The sequence below is a fragment of the Salvelinus fontinalis genome, chromosome 14 (genome assembly GCF_029448725.1).
Source record: "Salvelinus fontinalis isolate EN_2023a chromosome 14, ASM2944872v1, whole genome shotgun sequence".
Classification (NCBI taxonomy): domain Eukaryota; kingdom Metazoa; phylum Chordata; class Actinopteri; order Salmoniformes; family Salmonidae; genus Salvelinus; species Salvelinus fontinalis.
The window spans coordinates 15687271-15708466 of NC_074678.1; the positions used below are offsets into that span (position 1 = coordinate 15687271).

At 44.7% G+C, this 21196-nt stretch overlaps 1 protein-coding gene across 2 annotated transcripts in view; it reads right to left on the bottom strand.

Moving 5' to 3' along the window:
• gmds (GDP-mannose 4,6-dehydratase) overlaps nucleotides 1–21196 on the bottom strand; it is a 257578-nt gene that overhangs the window by 205964 nt on the left and 30418 nt on the right. The window contains exons 2-5 of one of the 2 annotated variants that reach the window (XM_055944036.1): nucleotides 18310–18354; nucleotides 15586–15673; nucleotides 15260–15280; nucleotides 14127–14236 (exon numbers count right to left, since the gene is read on the bottom strand). In XM_055944036.1, the coding sequence (XP_055800011.1) occupies nucleotides 14127–14236; nucleotides 15260–15280; nucleotides 15586–15673; nucleotides 18310–18354 (264 nt within the window). The remainder of the gene's footprint in view (nucleotides 1–14126; nucleotides 14237–15259; nucleotides 15281–15585; nucleotides 15674–18309; nucleotides 18355–21196) is intronic. The other variant, XM_055944037.1, reaches the window with a different exon arrangement.

Below are 21196 nucleotides of genomic sequence, written 5' to 3' on the forward strand. Positions count from 1 at the left end.
ACAAATCATTTCCAAGCGTTTAGCAAGAGGGGTGACGTAATGTCGGGAAGTGTGTGTCGGCATGAGCCTTGCAGTGTGTGTTCGCTCTCTCTGCTGTAGGTTAACTCATCACACAGACACGGGTGATGAAGAGGCAACTGAGTGGAAAGAGAGGCTAGGGCACTGCAACCTTCCCAAAACGTTTCCCTAACATTCCTTTCCCCAATCATCCAAATAATGAGAGGGAAAGCCATAGATACACAAAAAGTGTTTGTATTTGTATTTATTAACTTCTCTGGGATAGGTGGCAGTATTTTCACGTCCGGATGAAAAGCGTGTCCAAAGTAAACTGCCTGCTACCCAGGCCCAGAAGCTAAGATATGCATATTATTAGTAGATTTGGATAGAAAACACTCTGAAGTTTCTAAAACTGTTTGAATCATGTCTGTGAGTATAACAGAACTTATTTGGCAGGCAAAACCCCGGGGACAAACCATTCATCATTTTTTTTTTGAGGTCACTTTCTTTTCAATGGGTTTTCATTGGGAATCCAGATCTCTAAGGGACCATTTTGAAGTTCCTATCGCTTCCACTGGATGCCAACAGTCTAGAAATTGGTTGAGGTTTTTCGTTTGAGAAATGAAGAAGCAGCACTGTTCAGAATGATGCTCGAGGGAAGTGTACTCTTTGTTAGAGGCGCGTGACCTGAAAGCTAGCTACACTTTGTTTTCCTCCAGTATTGAACACAGATCATCCCGTCCGGTATTGAACATTATTAGTAGATTTTTTTTTATTTTTTTATTTATTTTTTTCTTGCTAAACAGTCTTAAATTTTATTGATTATTTACGTTAAAAAAATACCTAAAGTTGTATTACAAAAGTAGTTTGAAATGTTTGGACAAAGCTTACAGGTAACTTATGAGATATTTTGTAGTCACGTTGCGCAAGTTGGAACCGGTGTTTTTCTGGATCAAACGCGCCAAATAAATGGACATTTTGGATATATATCGATGGAATTAATCGAAGAAAAGGACCATTTGTGATGTTTATGGGACATATTGGAGTGCCAACAGAAGAAGCTCGTCAAAGGTAAGGCATGATTTATATTTTTATTTCTGCGTTTTGTGTCACCCCTGGAGGGATGAAATAGGATTGTCTGTGTTTGTTTACTGGGGTGCTGTCCTCAGATAATTGCATCGTTTGCTTTCGCCGTAAAGCATTTTTGAAATCTGAAATGTTGGCTGGATTCACAACAAGTGTAGCTTTAATTTGGTGTATTGCATGTGTGATTCCATGAAAGTTAAATTTTTATAGTAATTTATTTGAATTTGGCCCTATGCATTTTCACTGGATGTTGGCAGCAGCTACTCTTCCTTGGGTCCAGCAAAATTAAGGCAGTTTATACAATTTTAAAAACATTACAATACATTCACAACACACTGTGTACCCTCAAGCCCCTACTCCACCTCTACCACATATCTACAGTACTAAATCAATGTGTGGGTATAGTGTGTATGTTATCGTGTGTGTGTGTGTGCATGTTATCGTGTGTGCATGTTATCGTGTGTGTGCGTGTGCGCGTGTGTGTGCGCGTGCGTGTGCCAATGTTTGTGTCTCTTCAGTCCCAGCCGTTCCATTAGGTGTTTTTTAAATCAAAATTTACTGCCTGCATCAGTTACTTCATGTGGAATAGAGTTCCATGTAGTCATGGCACAGGCACGCACGAACGCACACACACACACAGGCACCCAGGCACACACACAGGCACGCACACACACACACACAGGCACGCACACACACACACACACACACAAGCACACACACACAGGCACACACACACAGGCACACACACACACAGGCACGCACACACACACACAGGCACGCACACACACACAGGCACGCACACACACACAGGCACGCACACACACACAGGCACGCACACACACACAGGCACGCACACACACACACAGGCACGCACACAGGCACACAGGCACGCACACACACACAGGCACACAGGCACGCACACACAGGCACGCACACACAGGCACGCACACACACACAGGCACGCACACACACACACACACACACGCACACACACACACAGGCACGCACACACGCACACACACAGACACAGGCAAGCACACACACACACACAGGCAAGCACACACACACAGGCAAGCACGCAAGCACACACAGGCAAGCACACACACACAGGCAAGCACACACACACAGGCAAGCACACACACACAGGCAAGCACACACACACAGGCAAGCACACACACACAGGCAAGCACACACAGGCACGCACACACAGGCACGCACACACAGGCACGCACACACAGGCACGCACAAACACACGCACACACAGGCACACACACACAGGCACGCACACACAGGCACGCACACACAGGCACGCACACACAGGCACGCACACACAGGCACGCACACACAGGCACGCACACACAGGCACGCACACACAGGCACGCACACAGGCAAGCACACACACAGGCAAGCACACACACAGGCAAGCACACACACAGGCAAGCACACACACAGGCAAGCACATAATTGGCGAAAGGAAGGTTGCAGTGCCCTAGCCTCTCTTTCACTCAGCGTCGCCTCTTCATCACCCGTGTCTGTATGATGAGTTAACCTACAGCAGAGAGAGCGAACACACACTGCAAGGCTCATGCCGACACACACTTCCCGAAATTCCTTCCACCTTTTTGTGTGTGTGAGATGGAGGAGTGCGGAAAGACAACAGTGTCTGTTGTCTTTGGAGCTCTACCCACTGTACATGGCAAGACACAAACAGAGACTGATTATCTCCTAACTAATCATGTTCTGTTCCCCGTTACACACACACACGCCAGCACAGACACACCCTTTCAGGACCACTAGCTGCAGCATAGTCTCGATGAGTGAGATCTTCCACATTCTAAAAGACACTTTTACACACGGAGGGAACCTGGCCTGACACCGGTGTCTACTGCAGAAAACGTTTCATCACTGTCCAGCTAGTCTGGCTAATTGTTGTGTATGGTACGTTGCAATGTGAGATCGGATTTCCTTACTGTCAACAAACAATTATGAGACTTCTATTTTCATATTCCTCAATTTCCACTTTCACACACACCCTAAGAGAGCATTTAAAAGTAGCCATTAACTCACCTTGTCCTCACAAACAGACAAAGAACATAAATTTGCGTTAACACCCTGTACAGGTAACTTACAAAATAATTGAAACACTTGAGTAAATGAGGGATACAAAGTATATTGAAAGCAGGTGCTTCCACACTGGTGTGGTTCCTGAGTTCATTAAGCAGTGAACATCCCATGTTTAGGGTCAGGTATAAAAATGCCCATTTGCTCATAATTTTGGCTACCATGGCTAGAAGAAGAGATCAGGGACTTGAAAGAGGGGTCTTAAAGAAGCATAGAGGGTTTAGTGTGTGTGGCTCAGTCACCAGATCTCAACCCAATTGAACACTAATAGGAGATTCTGGAACAGCGTTTTCCACCACCATCAACAAAACAACAACTGGTGTGGCATCCCTCCAAGAGAGTTCCAGACACTTGAAGAATCTATGCCAAGGTGCATTGAAGCTGTTCTGGCTCGTGGTGGCCCAACGCCCTACTCAGACACTTAATGCTTGTGTTGCCTTTATTTTGGCAGTTACCTGTATCTGTGACTAGCCGTGACTGGTGTAGCTAGTTAGTGATGAATTGGTATCATTGTGTGGCAAGTGTCTGTCATTTAGATGAATGGTTTTCCATCTCTGTGGAACCATCCATCACCAGCCTCTCAGCCTGGCAGGACAGGTTAGGGGGACAGATAGGTGAGAGTGCTTGACAGGTCATGTGGATGGTTGACAGATGAGCAGTAAGCTGTCAAAGACTTAACTGCCACGTGTTAGCGTTCGCTAATTGACGACTAGGACCCTCAAGTAGTATCAATAGTAGTGGCTATTAGTGGCTAACAGGGCTTTATGAAAAACAAATAGACCAAGACCATCTACAAACAGTATACCATCAGATGATTTTCTATCTAGAGTTCTAAATAATTCTAGGCACAGTGAATTTTTCATGACAAAAACAGTTCTTACTTAAAGAAGTACTCCGATTAACGCATGCATAAATGCTTTCGGCATGTGCACATGTGTGTGTGTGTGTGTGTGTGTGTGTGTGTATTGGCTAAATAAAGCCCTGTTTGTTACCTTTGCAGATGTAAACTGAGGTGAGATTGGCCCAGGTTTATCAGTATGACTGATTTAAGGTTTCCATTAAATACAGAGACAACGTGACAGGCCACACACACACACACACACACACACACACACACACACACACACACACACACACACACACACACACACACACGGGGGAAAACTCCCATGGTATACAAAAATACCTTCATTAAAAAGACAAAAGACTGGTTAAAACAATTATCCCTCATTTAGGTCACTATCTGCTGTCATAATTCACTCCTCCACATACCCTCTCCCCATTGTACTCGCTCACTTGTTTTGTGAGAGATAATCACTAATCTAAAGTGAGATTAGGGCTGGGCGGTATACTGTATTTTACTATATACCGGTATTGATGCAGGGACCGGTTTGGGTTGTTTCTTTACCTTCTATAACAGTATTTGAATGTTTGGTTTGTTAAATGTGATACGCCGTGTGTAATGTCCATTTGTATAGATTACATTGCTACTTGAGTCATCTCTCTCCGCTTTCTCTCCGTGCCACTTTCCACACAGACCTAAAAATGCCCCGTTACTCAAGGAGCGCATTTGATGTTCCTCAACCACAAGACGCTTGCGTTCAGTCTACATGATCAATGCAGCACACGCAACAATGTTGATGACAACGATGCTGTTTTCACTTTGCTTCTTAATATAAATCCACAAGCATTCTATAATTACACTATTAGTTTGTGTTTCTTACATCAGCAAACAGCTAGTTTGTCTTTTCTTAGCAAGTTGCCCTAAATAATTTTATCAGCATGATTTAGTTTAGTTGCATGACACGTAGGGCTAATACTCTCAACCACTGCTACTCTAACTTCCACAATGCATACAAAGCCCTCCCCCACCTTTCCTTCAGCAAATCCGACCACAACGGCATCTTGCTCGTCCTGTACCAGTGAAGAGAACCATTCAACGCTGGTCTGACCAATCGGAAGCCATGCTCCAAGATTGTTTTGATCACGCGGACTGGAATATGTTCCGATCAGCCTCAGAGAACAACACTGGCCTGTACGCTGACTCAGAGAACAACACTGGCCTGTACGCTGACTCAGAGAACAACACTGGCCTGTACGCTGACTCAGAGAACAACACTGGCCTGTACGCTGACTCAGAGAACAACACTGGCCTGTACGCTGACTCAGAGAACAACACTGGCCTGTACGCTGACTCAGAGAACAACACTGGCCTGTACGCTGACTCAGAGAACAACACTGGCCTGTACGCTGACTCAGAGAACAACACTGGCCTGTACGCTGACTCAGAGAACAACACTGACCTGTACGCTGACTCAGAGAACAACATTGACCTATACGCTGACTCAGAGAACAACATTGACCTATACGCTGACTCAGAGAACAACATTGACCTATACACTGACTCAGAGAACAACATTGACCTATACACTGACTCAGAGAACAACATTGACCTATACACTGACTCAGAGAACAACATTGACCTATACACTGACTCAGAGAACAACATTGACCTATACACTGACTCAGTGAGTGTGTTTATAAAGAAGTGCATTGGAGATGTTGTACCCACTGTGACTATTAAAACCTACCCCAACCAGAAACCGTGGACGGATGGCGGCATTCGCGTAAAACTGAAAGCGTGATCCACCGCATTTACCACAGGGTTTAATTCTCGGGCCGACTCTTTTCTCTGTATATATCAACAATGTCGCTCTTTCTGCGGGTGATTCCCTGATCCACCTCTACACAGACGACACCATTCTGTATACATTCTGACTTAGAATATGTGGACAACTACAAATACCTAGGTGTCTGGCTAGACTAAACTCTCCTTCCAGACTCAAATTAAGCATCTCCAATCCAAAATTAAATCTAGAATCGGCTTCCTATTTCGCAACAAAGCCTCCTTCACTCACGCCACCAAACATACCCTTGTAAAACTGCCTATCCTACCGATCCTCGACTTCAGCTATGTCATTTACAAAATAGCCTCCAACACTCTACTCAGCAAACTGGATGCAGTATATCACAGTGTCCTCCGTTTTGTCACCAAAGCCCAATATACCACCCACCACTGCAACCTGTATGCTCTCGTCGGCTGGACCTCGCTACATATTCGTCGCCAGACCCACTGGCTCCAGGTCATCTATAAGTCTTTGCTAGGTAAAGCTCCGCCTTATCTCAGCTCACTGGTCACGATAACAACACCCACCCACAGCACGCGCTCCAGAAGGTCTCTCTCACTGGTCATCCCCAAAGCCAACACCCCCTTTGGCTGCCTTTCCTTCCAGTTCTCTGCTGCCAATGACTAGAACGAATTGCAAAAATCACTGAAGCTGGAGACTTATATCTCCCTCACTAACTTTAAACATTAGCTTTCTGAGCAGCTAACCGATCGCTGCAGCTGTACACAGCCCATCTGTAAATAGCCCATCCAATCTACCTACCTCATCCCCATATTGTTTTTATTTACTTTTTTGCTCTTTTGCACAACAGTATTTATACTTGCACATCATCATCTGCACATCTATCACTCCAAGGTTAATTTGCTAAATTGTAATTACTTTGCTACTATGGCCTATTTATTGCCTTACCTCACGCCAATTGCTCACACTGTAAATAGACTTTCTATTGTGTTATTGACTGTACGTTTGTTTATTCCATGTGTAATTCTGTGTTGTTGTTTGTGTCGCACTGCTTTGCTTTATCTTGGCCAGGTCTTAGTCGTAAATGAGAACTTGTTCTTAACTGGCCTACCTGGTTAAATACAGTGGGGGGGGGAAAAAATATAATAATTTACCATGGAAAGAGGTCTAGAGATATGGCTGAATATAAACAGTGTAGTTATTCCCTCCGCAAGGCAATCAAACAAGCGAAATGCAGGTACAGGGACAAGGTGGAGTCACAATTCAACGGCTCAGACACAAGACGTATGTGGCAGGGTCTACAGGACATCACAGACTTCAAAAACAAAAACGTCACGGAAACCGACGTCACGCTTCCAAACAAACTAAAAACCTTCTTTGCCCGCTTTGAGGATAATACAGTGGCACTGTCGCAGGTCGCTAACAAAGACTGAGCCCCCCCCCCCTCTCCTTCTCAGTGGCTGACGTGAGTAAAACATTTAAACTTGTTAACCCTCGCAAGGCTGCTGGCCCAGACGGCATCACTAGACACGTCCTCAGAGCATGTGCAGACCAGCTGGCTGGTGTGTTTACAGACATATTTAATCGCTCCCTATCCCCGTCTGTTGTCCCCACATGCTTCAAGATGGCTACCATTGTTCTTGTACCCAAGAAAGCAAATATAACTGAACTAAATGACTACTGCCCCGTAGCACTCACTTCTGTCATCATGAAGTGCTTTGAGAGACCCTCAACACTAGGGCCCCACAAGGGTGTGTGCTCAGCCCTCTCCTGTACTCCCTGTTCACCCACGACTGGGTGGCCATGCACGCCTCCAACTCAATCATCAAGTTTGCAGACGACACAACAGTGGTGGGCTTAATCACCAACTACGACGAGACAGCCTACAGGGAGGAGGTGAGGGCTCTCGGAGTGTGGTGTCAGGAAAACAACCTCTCACTCAACGTCAACAAAACAAAGGAGATGATCGTGGACTTCAGGAAACAGCAAAGGGAGCACCCCCCTATCGACGTCAAAGGGACAGCAGTGGAAAGTTAAGTTCCTGGGCGTACACAAACTGAAATGGTTCACCCACACAGACAGTGTGAGGAAGAAGGCGCAACAGCGCTTCTTCAACTGAAGACATTTGGTCTGTCACGCAAAACCCTGACAAACTTTTACAGATGCACAATGGAGAGCATCCTGTCGGGCTGTATCACAGCCTGGTACGGCAACTGCACCACCCTCAACCGCAAGGCTCTCCAGAGGGTGGTGCGTTCTGCACAACACATCAGCAGGGGCAAACTACCTGCCCTCCATGACACCTACAGCACCCGACATCACAGGAACACCAAATAGATCATCAAGGACAACAACCACCTCAGAAACTGCCTGTTCACACCGCTATCATCCAGAAGGCGAGGTCAGTACAGGTGCATCAAAGCTGGGATCGAGAGATTGAAAAACTGCTTCTATCTCAAGGCCATCAGACTGCTAAACAGCAATCACTAACTCAGAGAGGCTGCTGCCAACACTGAGACCCAATCACTGGACACTTTAATAAATGGATCAGTAGTCACTTTAAATAATGGCATTTTAATAATGTTTACATATCTTACATTACTCATATCACATGTATATACTGTATTTTATACCATCTACTGCACCTTGCCTATGCCGTTCGGCCATCGCTCATCCATATACTTATATGTACATATTCTCATTCACCCCTTTAGATTTGTGTGTATTAGGTCGTTGTTTGGGAATTGTTAGATTACTTGTTAGCTATTACTGCACTGTTGGAACTAGAAGCACAAGCATTTCGCTACACCCACAATAACATCTGCTAACCATGTGTATGTGACCAGTAACATCTGCTAACCATGTGTATGTGACCAGTAACATCTGCTAACCATGTGTATGTGACCAATAAAATGTGATTTGATTTACTTTGACTCAAGTATGACAATTGGGTACTTTTTCCACCACTGCAAATGAGTGCAGGAAATGCAGAAATGATAAAAGTGTTGAAATTATTTTAGGTTGAAGTTGAATTGAACAGTATAAAACAATCAGAAAGGAGAAAGACCCCTTGAAATAATTTAGAATGTATGTGTTGCCACCCTAGGATCACGCACTACTCATAAAGCACCCTAGGATCACTCACTACTCATAAAGCACCCTAGGATCACTCACTACTCATAAAGCACCCTAGGATCACTCACTACTCATAAAGAAAATGTACTACTTTTATTATTCAAAAACTAAAAAAACAGTCAAATACAGTCATACCGCCCGTTTTTTTTTTTTAAATACCATGATATAACATTTTGGCCATATTGCCCAGCCCTAAGTGAGATCACAACACATTACAGTGAATGAAGTTAGTAATGCAGCAATCCCTGAATGCCCCAATCTCACACACACACCACACAAAAACTTTTTTAACTAAGGAAGATGATACAAGAATTACAACAATTACAAGAATTGCTGCTATTCCAGTTTCAACTGTTCTGCCTGCGGTTATGGAACCGCCACCTGTCCCAGACCTGCTGTTTTCAACTCTTAATGATCGGCTATGAAAAGCCAACTGAAAATTATTCATGATTATTATTTGACCATGCTTGTCACTTATGAACATTTTGAACATCTTGGCATAGTTCTGTTATAATCTCCAACCGGCACAGCCAGAAGAGGACTGGCCACCCCTCATAGCCTGGTTCCTCTCTAGGTTTCTTCCTAGGTTTTGGCCTTTCTAGGGAGTTTTTCCTAGCCACCGTGCTTCCTCACCTGCATTGCTTGCTGTTTGGGGTTTTAGGCTGGGTTTCTGTACAGCACTTCGAGATATTAGCTGATGTACGAAGGGCTATATAAAATAAACTTGATTGATTGATTGAACACTGGTATTACCATTTACTATTTTACATTTGTATTGCAGTTGAATTCATAGACTTACATTTAAGCTGTACAGTAATAGGGCTCAACCAGCTCATGGGCTAAGTATCAAGACAGCCGCAGCCAACACTCGGAAGGAAAACTCAAAACAAACAAAATTACACAAACAACCCATTACACCTCTTCAGTAAAGGAAGCCTTAGTGTGTATTGTACAAAGTGCTCTACACATCTACTAAATGAGCTTCTGTCACCATGTGTGTGTATGTGGATGAATGAGTCTGTACTGATGATAGACAAGAAGGGCCCTATCAAGGAGGAGACTCATTTGCTTCATACTGCATGCCATGCACAGCCTGACCACTAGAAATAGATTTTGGTCATTTGAAAAAGGTCCTGAGAACGTCAATGAACGCCTTCCTCTGCGCTTAAAAAATATATATATTGCCCAAGCCTTCCCCAAACCATAGCCCTCACGTTAACTATTCAGATTTAAAATGCCTGAACTGTTGACCTTGAGTGGTTTCTGTTTTAACCCTGTAACAACTCAGAATTTATTTAAAGGTTAAATAAAATTAAATTCTCCCTCCCTGCTGCCATCTATCTGTCACAGGAGGAACTAAGGTCTTACACTCAGTCCTGTAATGTACACCGTAGTAATAGGCCTTTCTCTATAGGCAAGTCTAGTACCTGAGTCAGACACACTGTCTGTCAATCATTCAATAAAAATCACTCTCATAGCAATTTACTAAAAGTAATTTCCTAACTTGGCACCTCCTAATTACCAGAAAAAAAATGTAAAAATGTAAAGTAAAAGTCAAGACAATGTTTCCAGGTTTAAAAATAAAATATAAAAGTTGTGCAGATGCTGTATAAATCTGTCGCATAAAGTAGTACAACAAAAACACATCTCCCGTCATTTCAAATCACTGAGCACGGAAAGGGACAGACTTGCTTATCTTGGCACGGAGCAGTCTATTCTTAATTTAAAGTTATCTTTCACCTTAGTGAAGCCAGCCCAGTCCACCAAGAACTAACCTTTCAAAACATGCCTATAGGTGTCTCTGCCTTCCTGACTGCTCAGGGGCCGAGCTAGACTGACTGACCACAGTGAGTAGACCACCAGGGCAAACCAGGCCAGTCTGTCTTGTTCATGTAAGGAATAGGAGCCATGGCCAGAGTAAAATATATCTGTCTTTTCTTCTGCCTCGCTCTCCATCTGGCATAAGCAAAGAAATCTCGATATAATCTAATTATTTAGACACGGAATAGGGCAGTTTCACACTCTCACACACACACACACACACACACAGAGGGAGAGAGAGAGAGAGAGAGCTGAGCATGCCACCGGAGGAGATGATTGGAGGATGGTAATGTAAACACCAATCAGAGCGCGGGTAAACCTAGCCAATGGGGTGTTAAGGGGAACACACAACACAAAGCCTTTTGCTCTCATCTCGCATAAAGCAGCTCGTATAATCACACTATGCCCAGGGCATGTTATCTTCAGCCTAGATGATCTGAGGTAGTGGGGGGGCTGTAGTGATACTATAAGATTTAACTGTACCACTGTATGATTAAATAATATACTTAGAGAAATAGGGAAATGTGTAAGTGGATTAAAGAACTGTTTCCCTGTGGTTAAACAACGAGGTTGTTTGGCTCTTAAACCCTACTGTCTCCTCCAGGTCTACTCCCTAGGGTACATTTTAGGATGCCCTCAAGAACAAAACAAAGGCAAATAGGCAATGACTACCCAAATCACAGGTAATAGCCAGGGCAAATCCCCTCCTCTCCACACCGGGAATCCCAAAGCAATGGATTCAGTATAATGTACACACAGACTCACACACACACACAATACAACACAGTACTATTAAATCAAATACTTTTACCAACACAGACGTCACATTACACAAGATGACTACTCACTAGTCATGTGAAATATGTTGTGAATGTATTGTAATGTTTTAAATGTATGTAATGTAAATGTAAACTGCCTTCATTTTGCTGGACCCCAGGAAGATTGCTAATGGGGATCCATAAGAAATACAACTACAAAGACAAACAAAACCAACAACAATCAAGGCTTTTTAAAATCCCTGCCAGATTTGAGGAAAACAGGCGCGGTAAACCCATCCTTCAGTAAACCACTGGCGTGGGAGCTACTGTACAGCCAAGCCGGATGTGGGAAGAAGGGGAAAGAACAAGCTACTGTACAGTCAAGCCGGATGTGGGAAGAAGGGGAAAGAACAAGCTACTGTACAGTCAAGCCGGATGTGGGAAGAAGGGGAAAGAACAAGCTACTGTACAGTCAAGCCGGATGTGGGAAGAAGGGGAAAGAACAAGCTACTGTACAGTCAAGCCGGATGTGGGAAGAAGGGGAAAGAACAAGCTACTGTACAGTCAAGCCGGATGTGGGAAGAAGGGGAAAGAACAAGCTACTGTACAGTCAAGCCGGATGTGGGAAGAAGGGGAAAGAACAAGCTACTGTACAGCCAAGCCGGATGTGGGAAGAAGGGGAAAGAACAAGCTACTGTACAGTCAAGCCGGATGTGGGAAGAAGGGGAAAGAACAAGGGATAAAGGAAGAGAGAAGAGTAGAAGGATGCGGATAAAAGAGGATGTTTTAAGCACTTTATTTTCTGTAGTATGAGCTGCTGCTTATCTTAGCTGACTGAATGTGAGGCTGGCCCGAGACAGACACACCACATACTGTACCCTCACTGGAGCGGAAACCCATCACACACTGACACTCGCCCCCCCCTCCCTCTCTCGCCACCCCCTCCGTGTCCCTCCCTCTCTCGCCACCCCTCCTCAGTCAGTGTTAATAATTCAGCTCCATACTACCGTCACTCTGCCCTGACAGCTGCATGTGAATGGCTGTTTTAGACAGACACCTTTGGGATTTGTTCCCTCTCTGTACCTGACAGAGCGCCTCAGTGAGAGAGAACAATGAAACGGTGTTCAGACTGATGTTTTAACCATTCATATCAACACCCTATCCACACCTGCATTCATACAGCATCATGCATATTTCAAAAGGGACGTTTCCAAAGTATTAATCTCCTAAGCCGGTATTTAAGATTGATATAACATTTATTGTCATTTTATTACCATCATTGTAGCCCCTGTAGTCACACTGGTCATGCATATTTCAAAAGGGAAGTTTCCAACTAAAATATTTTAAATACAGATGACAGAAGTTTAGCGTAATAGTGACAGTAATAAACTATGTAATTTTAAGACTGGACACAGAGCAAAGCCCTGTTATGGTAGATAGGGATAAGTATCTTAATGAATACCCTTATGTTTGCTGCGTTTGTTTAGTGATTGTCTTTTGATGTTGCAGCTGGCTGGGTCCCTAGCCCTCCAGTGTCCGTCCACAATGACCTAACTACTCCCTCCTAGCAGTACTGTTCTTAAGGACTCTCTGAGGAAACAAGCACCCACTCAGAAAAACTCACAGGAAAACACAGAGCGTACAAAAATACAGAGATTTAATAGACTGACTCACACAGGGCTAACTATTCCGGGTTTCCCTGGAAATAAAAATATACAATGCTCTGACACAGAGAGAGGAAGGGGAGGTAGAGAGATGAGTAGCTCCTGTGAATGATCTTTTCCTCTCTGGTGAGACTGGAAACGTCACTATGGTTTACTGCTAGTAATCCAGAGGGCTCGTCTATTAGCCAGCCAGCGACTCAGGAGTCTGGGATGGCATAGGCTCACTAGTGAAGAAACAAATAAATACAGAAACTACTCTGTATGTATGTGTCCATGTTGGGTCCAGGAAGGATCGTCCACATAGGTGGTTTAGAGCAAAGTCATGGTCTCTCTCTCAAACATGCACCACACACACCACAGGCACAGTGTACACACACACTTCACTCCATTTCCCACACATCCATGAACCCAGAATGCGGTTCTTTGTGTTGTTCAGATCCCAGAGTCTGCCGGGGCAGTACAGGAGGTGTAGGCGTTACACAGGGTTCTCCTGAGATCCACTGGAGTAGATCTCCAACAAAAGGGACATTGTGCCACACGCACAGACAAACACACACAAGAACCACTACATCCTGCCTCATCAACCCCAATATCCTCTCCAGATTTACAGCCACGATTACCATGTTTCAGCTTGGGTTTCTAATTTAACGATATTATGACCCACGTAGCAGTCAAAACAAATGGAAAAATTAAAAGTATTAAAAAAAACATTCACAGAGGGAATTCAAACTCATTACGCCTAAGGTCAAGTCTATTTTTCCTATGCTCGAATAAACGTGAGGAAAATTTTAGCACTAGACTGGAGCACATACCCCGAGCTAGCCTGGATGTAGAACGATCACGTCCATGGTGTGAATAAAGTTTAATGTAAAGCATTGTGGAAGTAGATGTCCTACCTTGACGTGGCTCTGGGCTCCCAGGTTGTAGATTTCTGTAGGTTTGACCTGGTTGATGATCTTCACCAGGCAAGTGCTGTCTGTCAGGTCCCCATAATGTAGCTTCATGTCTGAGAAACACACACACACACTCTTACTAAGGGCAATAATAACTATACACCTCACCCAGGTACTATAAAGAGCTCACCAACACCACAGGAAAAGTTGTATCCATTCATTGTGTTCTGACAGGTGCCCTCACCCTGACATAAGACAATGACAGCTTATAACAACTATTAGAGATCATTAGTGATCAAAAGCAAAACCTGGAAAGAACTGACCCACACCTGTTGAAAAGCTTGACATCACTACCTGAAACAAACATACAGTTTGAGTAGATGATACTACGTTAACGGGAAGATAATTTGGGTGGATGGGGCTTTCTGTTTCGGTAAAGTTGAGCGAATCTTGTCAGTTGACTGGATTCAAGCACTGGATTCAGTGAATCACTTCTCAATAGAGTTTTTCCTCATCTGAGCAAAGATGATCTGATTCACATAATAGATACTGTTTATAATGATAATACACAGTAAGGAGATTGGAGTTTGAGTTCATAGGTCAAATCAATGAGGGAAAAAAAGAAAGAAAAAAAGAGCACAGTCATGACAGAGAGTGTGATTTGAAAAGTCAAATTGAATTGTTTGCCAACTTTGTTACAGTGCCTGAAGATAAAATGGCTAATAGTGACATCATCAATGGCTGTCAGGTCTCACCAATCACATCCCTCTGTCCGAGTGTTCTGAGAATTTTAAATCTGAAAGCTTGTAAGAGAGATCTCAGAGAGTAAACACCCCTTAACCTTAAGGCATACATACACGACTGGTGCTATAGAGCAAAATTCAATGCCTGGTTTTTGATGTTAAGGTGACTATTATCCCAAACACAGAGATGGCATTTTTCACCATTAAATTTAATTTACTATTAGTTTTTTTTCCAGTATTACAGTGAATGAGACAGCATCAACACCAAAAAGACCAACTAAAGAGATGGGTATAATCAGAGTAGCAATAGTGGCGGCTACTGTTCAGAAGACACTCATTTTCCCATTTCAGATAATCAACCTGATGTTTGATTAATTGTAAAATTACACTTACGGCCACCTGTAGTTCCATCCTCTGGTGATAATAATGATAACGAGTTAGATGTAGATAAGTTAGAGGAACTCAACAAACTTCCAGTAATGCTGTTATCATTCTATCACTGCACATCTACGTAGCAAAAATAAAAACTGGGCATTTTAGTACAACTTTTTTAGTATGGTTCATATTTTGCTAGTTGGCTAGGCTTACCCCAACTTAATTGTGAAGTTAACAATACCTTATACTACTAAATCATTTTTATAAGAACAGTACTGTATATGTAGAGTATATAAAGAGAGTAACTGTAACTAACTAAAGAAGAGTTGAAGGTCAGTACTTACTTCCCTCCGTGTGTGTCTGGGGGTTCTGGTACAGGTGCTCAATACGACCAGTGTTGAAAGAGCTGGATCTACGCAGGATACCATGAACCTGCAGGGGGGAATACACACTACACAGTCAACACACACAGTTTTACACAGACATAAAACACAGTGTGTGTGTGCTCTAGGCAGCGGTTGGAACAGGTTTAGGGACACATTTTATTGTGTCCCTAAACAGAAATGAACAGAAATGGAATGAAAGTGATCCATGCTGTTCTAGAACAGAACCATTATTTTAAAAGCATGTGAACCGGTTAATAATAATAATGTTATTTTACGTTCCAGGCATTTTTTTCTATACCCACAACAAATGCAACAAAGCGCCTATGCAAAGCCCTCACTCGGTCATTGACAAAATGATTCATAATCTTTGCGTGCGTGTGTTTAGGCTACCTGCCCCTCCCCCCTCTGAACCACAGGCTACTGTACTGACGTTACCATAGGCTACTGTACTGACGTTACCATAGGCTACTGTACGGACGTTACCATAGGCTACTGTACGGACGTTACCATAGGCTACTGTACGGACGTTACCATAGGCTACTGTACTGACGTTACCATAGGCTACTGTACTGACGTTACAAGCTTGATTCATAAGATAGGGAGAGATTTTTTATTAGTTATTAGCTAGAGAAGAAGGGATTCACTTTTTCAATGCTAGTTAATAAGGATACCATAGGCCTAGTTATCACGTTTCATGTTGGATTGATTTACTGCAAAAAAGTTAAGTGTTTTTTATTCTAGTGCCGCTTTGCACACACAAGCTTGTCAGCTATCTAGCTCAAAGGACATTCAAAGTTCCTCCATAGAAGCCGCTCCTCCTAGGTATAATTCTGTGGAACTAATTTGTATAATGCATGTCATAACAAGATACCCAGCGTTTCAAGCCTCCTCCTCAACCCTCTCTAGCTCTCTCTCCACCTGCACATTTTCAGTCGTATCTTGCGTCATGGGCTACACTTGTCTGTCCATCACGCATGTAAACAACGAGCTTGTCTGCTCTATCTGCACTGATTGGTGAAGTCATTTAATGAGCTAAATGTAAAACACTTGATTTCACAGGTTAAAAAGCAACAGAAAGGAACAAAATAAACCGGCACTTGTTTAGGGGTTTAAAATGTATTTTGCTGGTCGGAAAAGTGGAACAAAAAAAAAGAAAATAGTAGTTCTGTTCAGAACGAAACGATTGGAAAATAATTTGGGTTCCAACCCCTGACTCTAGGAGATATATTGGATCCATTACAATCTCCAAACATTCTCCTTCCCCATCTCCCAATCTACATGTGAGGGAGTAGGGAGGTGGTTTTGGTGGAGTTCTGGGGATGCATAGGAAGCTCTGTTGTGAAGAGATAGCTGGGGAACTGGGGAGCACATTACTAAGAGGACATTGTGCCCTGACCACACTTCCTTTATTCACTCTCCACTTCCTGCCTGCCTGCCTGCGTCTCTCTATCATCCCCCCTCGCAACGAGTCCCCAGTCTGGAGCCTGGAGCAGAGCCACTTCCTGTGGTGCCTGAAGACACTTCCTGTCCACTGTGGGCTGGTTCCACAAGAGGACATCGTGCCCGGACCTCACTTCCTTTATTCACTCTCCACTTCCTGCCTGCGCCTCGATCATCCCCCCTGATTGTGAAGATATCTGCTATTTGGAAGAAGGCTTTACGTACAATGATGGTGATATGTGGTTGTTTTACCTACCTTTGTTAAATATACCAATTGTATTTCACTCTGGATAATAGCATCTGCTAAATAAAATATGTAAAGGTTGGGGGCGGGGGATACTGCTAACCATCCAGGGGAAATTAAATCATTCAGCTACTGTAGAGAAAACAGATCCAGAGCTATCACGGAGAGTGTGGGTATGTTTGTGTCTGATGTAAATTAGTTTTAAGAAGTCACATAACAAGAGTTTTAGCTACTTACTCCTATTCAGTCAGCAGCCCCATGTAAAACTGTGTAACCAACAGGCCATGTTGACTTTGATGGAGCTGTGCTCCTGAGAACAGTGCATAACAGCAGCAGGTGAAAGTGATGAATGACCTCGCTCGTGGCCATATAATAACAGCCATTTCCTGGTTAATGGTCTGACCCCGAGGTTAAAGGTCAGAGGTTAACAGAGCCAGTGTCACACAGAGGTTACAAAGGTTACAGGCAGGTCCAAAATGATTGGCACCCTCGATAAAGATGAGCAAAAAAGACTGTATAAAATAAATCATACAAATACTGAGCTATATTGTCTGCTCCAAAAAATTGCTCAGAGAAAGAAATGTTGTTTAACAAGTTAATAAAACAAAATCGAATAAAAATAGGTGTCCCAATTACCGGCACCTCCGTTTTCAATAGTCCGGCACCCTCCTTAGTGAAGATAACGGCACTGAGCCTTTTACTCAAATGCTATATGAGATTGGAGAGAATAGTGCTTCATTTCAATTAACACGTGTGCCTTGTTAAAAGTTCAAACTAACTTGCCTAGTTAAATAAAGGTTCAATTAAAAAATATATATCTGATGTGACTGAGGTGTGAGTCTGCCTGTTAGTCTTCTCTCGGCAGCTCTGTTTGGAATTCGGATAGAGCTTATCTAGGGAATGTGTGCGTGTGTATAGCAGTGTGGATGTCTGGAGCACAGAAGAGAGGCAGGGTGTGTATCCCAGTGTGGGAGCCTCTCCCTGGGAGTCTCTCTCACCTCATAGCCCTTCTCCAGCAGGAACTCAGCCAGGTAGGAGCCATCCTGAAACACAGACAAAACACACAGGTCTGTTAGAGAGCAACACATGCATGACTGTGTGTGTTAGAGTGTGTTTTCACCTATTCAATAAGGTCTTGTACCCATGTAACCTAACTTCTCTTCTCCCCCTCAGACTGTACATTCTGGAACATTCCAAGCCAGTCGTGGCATTCCCTCTCCCTAACCTTCATCACAGTCTCCTCCACCTACCCACACACAACCCCACCCCCATTCCCCTCCACCCCAACACTTCCTCTCCGGGTCTGGGGGTGATTTGGCCACAGACCTCTGGCCATCCAGACCAGAGGGGAACATGTGAGGAAGAAAGTTGAAAGAGAAGTAGATTTCCGTCTACCAATCAAGGCCAAGCAATGTTGGAGTAACCTGGTCCCAGATCAGTTTGTGCTGTCTTTCCAACTCCTAATGACAACAACCATCATGAGGTCCCGGCCTGGGTTCCAAGGCCGTTTTATTCATTCTATTTCTATGGTCCACCACTCATGTCAGAGGGATGTGTAGCTCATTGTCTATCATGGTTAGGTTAGTGCAGCTAAGCACTGCCAGAAGAGATCAGTATGAAACCTCACTTATTATGGGCCGTCTACCAGAGTTCAGAATAGACCAGTATCATAGGATGGAGTTCAGTGTAGTTCAGGTGGATTCAGTGGTCACCACAGTATGAGGGATCAGCTCTATTAGGCCCCTGCTTTGGCAAAGTGGGTTCACTGTGCTTCACTGTGGTTCAGGTGGGTTCACTGTGGTTCAGGTGGGTTCACTGTGGTTCAGGTGGGTTCACTGTGGTTCAGGTGGGTTCACTGTGGTACACTGTGGTTCACTGTGGTTCAGGTGGGTTCATTGCATACCACAGCTGGCTTGCTTCTGAAGCTAAGCAGGGTTGGTCCTGGTCAGTCCCTGGATGGGAGACCAGATGCTGCTGGAAGTGGTGTTGGAGTGCCAGTAGGAGGCACTCTTTCCTCTGGTCTAAAAAATATCCCAATGCCCCAGAGCAGTGATTGGGGACACTGCCCTGTGTAGGGTGCCGTCTTTCGGATGGGACGTTAAGCGGGTGTCCTGACTCTCTGAGGTCATTAAAGATCCCATGGCACTTATCGTAAGAGTAGGGGTGTTAACCCCGGTGTCCTGGCTAAATTCCCAATCTGGCCCTCAAACCATCATGGCCACCTAATAATCCCCAGTTTACAATTGGCTCATTCATCCCCCTCCTCTCCCCTGTAACTATTCCCCAGGTCGTTGCTGCAAATGAGAACGTGTTCTCAGTCAACTTACCTGGTAAAATAACGGTAAAATAAAAATAAAAAATAAATAAAATTGTGGTTCCCTGTGGTTCAGGTGGGTTCCCTGTGGTTCAGGTGGGTTCCCTGTGGTTCAGGAGGGGGCTCTGGCTCTTTGGTTCTGAGTCTAGCTCTATGGAGGGTGGCACTGAAGTCTGACTGAGCACAGCCTGACTTGGTAGTTGGTACCCAGAGATAGGTTGGCACTGCCAGCCTGGCACCACACCATGTAGCCTCTCCCTCCCCAGGTGCATCCCAAATGGCACCCTATGCGTTCCAGGGTCCTGGTCAAAAGTAGTCCACTATATAGGGAATAGGGTGCCATTTGGGATGCACAGCCTAACTCCATAACGCTCTGTCCCCAGGTCCTGTCATGTTTTCCTGACCCTGTGCCATTCAATGCTCTGTCCCCCGGGTCCTGTCATGTTTTCCTGACCCTGTGCCATTCAATGCTCTGTCCCCCGGGTCCTGTCATGTTTTCCTGACCCTGTGCCATTCAATGCTCTGTCCCCCGGGTCCTGTCATGTTTTCCTGACCCTGTGCCATTCAATGCTCTGTCCCCCGGGTCCTGTCATGTTTTCCTGACCCTGTGCCATTCAATGCACTGCCCCCCGGGTCCTGTCATGTTTTCCTGACCCTGTGCCATTCAATGCTCTGTCCCCCGGGTCCTGTCATGTTTTCCTGACCCTGTGCCATTCAATGCTCTGTCCCCCGGGTCCTGTCATGTTTTCCTGACCCTGTGCCATTCAATGCTCTGTCCCCTGGGTCCTGTCATGTTTTCCTGACCCTGTGCCATTCAATGCTCTGCCCTTGGGTCCTGTCATGTTTTCCTGACCCTGTGCCATTCAATGCTCTGTCCCCGGGTCCTGTCATGTTTTCCTGACCCTGTGCCATTCAATGCTCTGTCCCCCGGGTCCTGTCATGTTTTCCTGACCCTGTGCCATTCAATGCTCTGTCCCCCGGGTCCTGTCATGTTTTCCTGACCCTGTGCCATTCAATGCTCTGTCCCCGGGTCCTGTCATGTTTTCCTGACCCTGTGCCATTCAATGCTCTGTCCCCGGGTCCTGTCATGTTTTCCTGACCCTGTGCCTTTCAATGCTCTGTCCCCCGGGTCCTGTCATGTTATCCTGACCCTGTGCCATTCAATGCTCTGTCCCCCGGGTCCTGTCATGTTTTCCTGACCCTGTGCCATTCAATGCTCTGTCCCCCGGGTCCTGTCATGTTTTCCTGACCCTGTGCCATTCAATGCTCTGTCCCCGGGTCCTGTCATGTTTTCCTGACCCTGTGCCATTCAATGCTCTGTCCCCGGGTCCTGTCATGTTTTCCTGACCCTGTGCCATTCAATGCTCTGTCCCCCGGGTCCTGTCATGTTTTCCTGACCCTGTGCCATTCAATGCTCTGTCCCCCGGGTCCTGTCATGTTTTCCTGACCCTGTGCCATTCAATGCTCTGTCCCCGGGTCCTGTCATGTTTTCCTGACCCTGTGCCATTCAATGCGCTGTCCCCCGGGTCCTGTCATGTTTTCCTGACCCTGTGCCATTCAATGCGCTGTCC